Source organism: Protobothrops mucrosquamatus, unplaced genomic scaffold (assembly GCF_001527695.2).
Source record: "Protobothrops mucrosquamatus isolate PMUCROS unplaced genomic scaffold, P.Mucros_1.0 scaffold614, whole genome shotgun sequence".
Taxonomy (NCBI): Eukaryota; Metazoa; Chordata; class Lepidosauria; order Squamata; family Viperidae; genus Protobothrops; species Protobothrops mucrosquamatus.
Genome location: NW_015386911.1, coordinates 259430 through 266378, shown reverse-complemented (window position 1 = coordinate 266378; position 6949 = coordinate 259430). Strand labels below are relative to the sequence as shown.

The 6949-nt window shown below is 34.6% G+C and overlaps 1 protein-coding gene across 1 annotated transcript in view; it reads left to right on the top strand.

Annotated features, from left to right (window-relative positions):
• Positions 1 to 654: 654 nt before the first annotated feature.
• Positions 655 to 6949, top strand: part of LOC107288964 (laminin subunit alpha-2) — a gene marked incomplete at its 5' end in the record, with an annotated part of 108891 nt that continues 102596 nt past the window's right edge. The window contains 2 exons of the mRNA XM_015817644.1: positions 655 to 741; positions 1777 to 1970. Coding sequence (XP_015673130.1) covers positions 655 to 741; positions 1777 to 1970 — 281 coding nt within the window. The remainder of the gene's footprint in view (positions 742 to 1776; positions 1971 to 6949) is intronic.

Genomic DNA, 6949 nt, shown 5'->3' with positions numbered 1-6949 from the left:
AAGGAAATGCAATATTTTTACCACCATGGATAACAAAATACATACTGAGAATTCATCAGGGAGAGATCACAATATATGAGTATTTGTTAAGTTTATATTTATATTCCCACTTTCCTCTTAGAGTTTATGTAATATGAATTGTTATATGCATAATATAGTTAGATGAAGAACTGTTATCAGTATAGAATATACATTTCTTTAGCTAGGTTTCTTGCAATCCTGTTCTTGTAAGTTGATCTGAGAGAAGAGAAAGTCAAAAAATGCTATACTGAATTGTGACAAGAATATTGCAGCTTCATATGTGTTTATCTACTGAACCCTCTGATTCAAAACTAGTAAATGGAGTTGGATATACTCCCTTTCAAATTATGTCTTCCAAGACAATATGCAAATAGATTTAAGATCTCCTAGTTTCATGGTTCTTTAATTTCTAAAATCATGAACATTGTATTTCTAGAAGCATTATAATGCTTCCGCATGATGCAGGTTATGTGACATCTGCATATATGTAAGTTATTTTAGAAATAAAACAATTTAAATGATGGCATGACTTAGAGGAGCAGAGGTTCAAAATCTGTGTGAAGCTCTTCTTTGAAGCTAATATGTTTTCAGTAAAGGAAAGAGTTAACTGTGTTATTTTTTTTTATACACAAGTTTCAGTCCCTCGTGTATTATTGAAGGAGTTAATGATTACCGATGTACAGCTTGCCCACCTGGATATGAAGGACAGTACTGTGAAAGGTAAGGTGAGATATTTAAAAGAATCAAAATGAAATTGTTACAAAACAGGCCAGTTCTAGAATCAACAGAGGTGCAAATAAGGATATATCCAGTATGTGTTAGTCTAATCAAAAGCCATTCCACAAACTTTTATCCATTAGCAATTATAATGAAAGGAATATGTTTTTAATCTCATAATTGATGCTGTAACTCTAAAGTGATAAATTATGTGCAAGATATTAGCAGTCATTTTATGATCTAATGAGCCATTTGATTTCTAGGATGTAATACATATTTCAGTGGGCAGAGCTATTTGATTATGTGAAGACTTCATGGTATTTCTCTGATACTTCCTTCATAACTTTCTATTAAATAATAGAAAGCACTCACTTTATGCCCCATAACTAAACAATGCAAAAGCCAACATGTCCATTTTGCCTCCATAAGCATATTGTTTGTAAAGCACAATTTCTCAATAGTATGAATAGTAAAACTAAATGTTTAACGTATTGTAAATAAAAAAGACAATAGCAATAGAAGAAAATTCATAGAAGAGAAACAATAATTGTCCTTGGAGAGGAAAAAAAGTTGAATATTATAATAAATTGATTAAAGAACATACTTGTATAGAAATTTCAAGAAGAAAATCAAGAAAATGCATATTAAGAATCTACAGAATGTGAAAAAGCTGGTTGTAAAATGCATAGAACATAAACTATGGGATAGTTGGTACATATACTAGATTGGCTTTTTATCATGTGCTGCTGAATAGGGAGTAAAATACTCCTCTGGTCAAAATGCATAATATTTTATGTGTTGTAAATTGCGTGTACATGAATTTTGATGCAATTATTCTTCAGGATAATGTAGAAAACTGCATTGATTTTAACTTACATTTCTATATTCAAAGAACACTTTTGTTTAAAACTGTGTTCAGTGCAAACGTGTAAAATTGTGAATAACAGAATTAATCATGAGTATATCTTGACTCATTCATAGAAAGCCATTTGCGCTAGAATTCTAAAGTTCCTTTTTACCACATTTTTCAATCTCTAGATGTTCTCCTGGATACACCGGGAATCCCAAAATTCCTGGTGGATCTTGTCAGCTATGTGAGTGTCATCCACATGGTGCGCTGCCTGTTCCTTGTGATCCTCTCACTGGACAATGTGTGTGCAAGCCTGGATCTACTGGCTGGAAGTGTGCAGGATGTGAACCCTGGCATGCTCGTGAAGGCATAGCATGTGTTTGTATGTACATTAATATACATTAACAGTAGATCTGGAAATTTGGTAGCTTGATTTGAAATCTTTCTGAGATAAGATATAACACTGCCATAGGCTTCTAATATGGTTTGAACATATATGAGCTTTGTTACAGTATATTCAACTGATCTTCTTAGTTCAATGGTTCCCTAAGTCACTGATAATCTAAGAAGATTTGATAAATGATGTAGGTGTCAAAAATAATAAAAATGGCATTTTTAATTGCCAAAGTCTCACAAAAACATCAAAGCTTAGAAAGCGTTGTTCAAGATTTCAAATGAAAAATTGAGGTTTGGTAAATTTGAAAATTTTTGGCAGTTTTAATTTTATTTAACATTAAACAAACCATATTCCCTTTTCACTTTTTCCCATCCTTTCCTCAAATTCTTTGACAGATAATTTGCACTATTTGATTTTTATGTGCACTCCTTAACACTGAACAAAAGACTAGCTGTGTTTTGTTGTCCTGGGATGAGGGGAGGATTGTATTTACTTAAAGTCAAAAAAATATTTATTCCCAAAGAAAGTTCTTCCCAATTTTCTTCTCAAAGTTAGTTTTAGATATTCTTAGCTCCAGTTCAGCAATGAAACTGTTGATGGTCTTTTTTTTACTTCTTTTACTACTTTTTTTTTACTTATACATTGCTTTTCTTTTAATATTGCATAAATTCTTGTAGCTATGCAATGATACACTGTTCCTGCTTTTTGTCCTTAGCACATTATTAAAATCTTGTTTAATTTCTACACTTGAACCTATCAAAATGAAATTAAAATATATTGGATGGGCAAGAAAATGATCGGTCATGTGAATTTAATTCCCTTTTTTGACATATAAAATATTCTTAATAAGCTGACATGCTTCCCAATGAAGCAAATATTTGCTTGAAATAATAGCTGGAAAAACTTAATCATAACTAGAAAGCAAACTCCTTGTGGAAAGGGTAAACCATATTTTAACCTCAAGGCTGCTGTAATGGTGGATAAAATATGCAGAGATTAAATTTTTAGAATGAGTAAAGATCTAAATAGGCTTTTTTTATATTATAGACATTCATATCATAATATGGAATAATTTTAACTGGTTTCAGTTAAAAGTTAAATATAACAATTTTTAAAGCAATAAAAAGCAGTTAAGGTTCTGGTGAAAAGTAGGCTCTTTAGAGCTCCAGTTTAAAATTCCAGAATATTTTTCTCAACAAAACAGGATTATGGTAGGGTGGATTCAGCCATAAAAATATGTACAGATCGGAATTAGGCAAATTTTGGAGTACAGATGGTCCTCAACTTATGATCACATTTCTGTTGCTAAGCAAGGCAGTTGTTAAGTGAATCAGGCCCCATTTTATGACCTTTTTGGCCATGACTGTTAAGCAAATCACCACAGTTGTTACTTGAACCTGGCTTCCCCCATTGACTTTGCTCGTTGAAAACCAGCTGGAAAAGCCACAGATAGTGATCACATGACCCCAGGATGCTGCAGCCATCATAAATATGTGCCAGTTGCCAGGTGCCCAAATTTTGATCCCATGAACATGGGGATGCTACAATGATCATAACTGTGAAGAACAGTTCTAATTCACTTTTCTTAGTACCATCGTAAATGGTCGCTGAACAAATGGTTTTAAGTCAAGGACTACCTCTATCAAGCATGCCTACTATTAACACTAAAAGAGCAACTTTGAAAATCCTGATTTCCAGCATTCAGTGTGAGTGAGAGAGAGAAAATATTGCATGCATTATTAAAAGTAAACAAAACTGTAAATTGTAATACCAGTAATCAATTGCCAAAGAAGGCGGAAATTTATTTTGCTAAGGAAGCTGATCAAGGCTTCTTTTCCTTGCCACCCTTACATTCCACCTGCTTCACAGGTGAACATTTGTCTCAAGTCATATACATTGATTATATAGACAAGCTTGCAACTTTTTAAATAGAAAAATGATTGTTAGCTTTCTGCTACATTTAAACTCGTGTTGTATTAGCTTCTGTAAAATAGATGCATACATGGTATTTTAAGATTAGATAGATAGATAGATAGATAGATAGATAGATAGATAGATAGATAGATAGATAGATAGATAGATAGATAGATAGATAGATAGATAGATGGACGGACGGACGGACGGACGGACGGACGGACGGACGGACGGACAGACATACATGCAATCTAACTTATCAACAATATATCCAAGCCTACCAAAATAAACAATTATGATACTGCCCAGCTCTCTAGTGCCTCAGTAGTCTCCATGCTGCAAGCATGCTTTAGCTCAGGGGTGTCAAACTCGCCATGTCACGTGACATCGTGACTTTTTTCCCCTTCCCAGAGCTGTGGTGGGCGTGGCTTCCACATGATGCATCCGGCCCGTGGGCCGGCAGTTTGACACCCCTGCTTTAGCTCAAGCAAATTCACCTTTAAAGTAGGCTTGAACTGTTCTTTGTTTTAACAACAACCATAAAGGCCAGAAGGGGACAACTCTTGTATTGCTTTTGAATCCTTCTGCAAGACCTCAAAACCTTCTTCAAAGCAAACTTTGTAGAATTTGAGGAAGAGAAAAGGGGTCTCAAGCAATCATCTGCTTAGAAAATACTTAATTTCATCCAGTGTGCTTCCAATTAATGCCTTACTGAAATGCTGCATGGTTTTTGCTTTTCTCCATGAATAACTGTAATCATCTTGGTTATAATGCTGTATTTGTTAGCAGTGAACACTAATTCTTACTGACAGTTTTATAGACTAAACTCGGGTGATATTTAGTCATGTATAAATTATATAATTATCATTTTGTAAGATTTCCATTGCTCCAGTTTAATCCAGTCTTTGAGTAACTGCACCTTGTCTCTTTTATTAAAGAAGAGACAATAATGTGTCTCCTCTTTTCAACTCAATTTTCAACCTGGAGTTATTAATTCATGCTAAATGTTCATAGACCACATAACAAGAAACAGTTATTTGTTAATTTAGAGTATTTTCATGTCTTTATAAGCAATTCGGGATTTTTATCATGCTGAATTAAGTTGGTTTTCATTTGCATCCCTTTTTATAGTATTTATTGTCTACTGCCTTGAGCTTAAATAGAAAAAAAAGTAAAACCAGGAAATCTAATAGTGTTTGCTGATTTAATACAACAAATTATTCCTTTTTCTCCCCAAAATCTAAGCCTTTCTGCTATTTATTTCATTAATAGTTCCTGAACATCTATCTAACAAAACTGCATCATTCCTTGACCAGCAAGTAGATGTTATGTAAAATTCACAGCTTGATGTAAATCTTTATATTAGATATGGAAACATACTTTCTCTTTGAGTGATACAAGGAACATAAGAAAACTTAGATCACTAACAGATTTTTGGGAAATGTATATATAAAGTAGAAAGTATTGCCTTCTTACTTGAGCAATCATAGTGTATTTCAGTTCAAAGAAACAAATCACTGGATGGAGAGCATGGAGTGCAAGGCAAAAAGAAGGAAAAGAAATAACTGAAAAATAACTTCTCAGTGCCTCCTTGTACAATCCCCAATTGCCTTCTTGTTTCATTAAATCAATTTGCCTCTCCTCTAGTGACTTGCTTTGCTGTTTTATCTAGTTCTGCAGTTGAAAGGTACCGTTGTAGCTGACCGAAACAGCACATACCTGTTTTTAAAATGAGAAAAATCTGTCCTAAATTTAATTGGATATAAAACAGCACAAGAGGGAATAAAAGTTCATCAATTGTTGACTTGTAGAAATACATCTCTAACTGGGTAAGGAACTTGTGCCTGCAAATGTACACAAGCCATATATGCAGGCAAACAGTTGCTTAGGATATAATGGTTTATGCCAAGATGCTTTTAGATGTCATTCCCCTACTAGAAAGAGAACATGCAACTCTTTAACTTCCATCAATGCAAACCAAAGATGCATGACCAGGGAGGATGAAAGTAACAGTCCAATAATTGGAAGTTGTTGTTGTTAGTTGCGAAGTCGTGTCCAACCCATCGCGACCCCATGGACAACGTTCCTCCAGGCCTTCCTGTCCTCTATCATCTTCTGGAGTCCATTTAAGTTCACGCCTACTGCTTCAGTGACTCCATCCAGCCACCTCATTCTCTGACATCCCCTTCTTCTATTGCCCTCAATCTTTCCCAGCATTAGGCTCTTCTCCAGTGAGTCCTTCCTTCTCATTAGGTGGCCAAAGTAATTGGAAGTTGCACCATTGTAATTTGTGGTAAGGCAAACAATATAGCTTAGGGAATCATGACAATGACTACAATCTATTCATCACAATTTTTTTTAGATAAAGTTATTTTTTTCCTCTACATCATTAGGAAATGTAGAATTACTGATCTACCACTATGCTCAGTATTCATTTGACATTGCATGTTTAATATATGTAGTCTTCAACTTATAACCTTAACGAAGCTTGCCCATTATGGCCATAAGTCATGATGGCTATAAAGTGGGTTATCATGTGACTGACTCAATTTTATGACCTTTTCTGCAAAAGTCATTAAGTGAGCGCCGTGGTTAAGTGAACCCATTTTTCACTATGGGACATTTTTGCAGAAAACCAGAAGTAAATGTCAGTTTTCACCAAAAATGTCATAAATCATGATTACATAACTATGGAATGCTGTATACAATCACAGTTGTGCACTAGTTGCCAAGCACCTGAAATGCTGTCATGTGACCATGGGGGGGCTGCCAGAACTTTGGACTAAAGTAGTAAATACCTTTTGGGGAGTCCGTCGTAATCTCAAACATATGAACATATGAACAGTCATAAGTTAAGGACTACCTGTATTTTCTTTCTGACCCAGTGGTTTGGTTCAGAGGATGATTAAATAAGATCATTACATCACTGCTATTCGGCAATAAATCAACCCTTGTGTTAGTTGATTATTAAAACTCTCTTTTCTTTTACCTGCTGCCTTTCCTAACAGAACAGAGACAACTGGGATTGACAATGAGGAGATTGGCCGGCA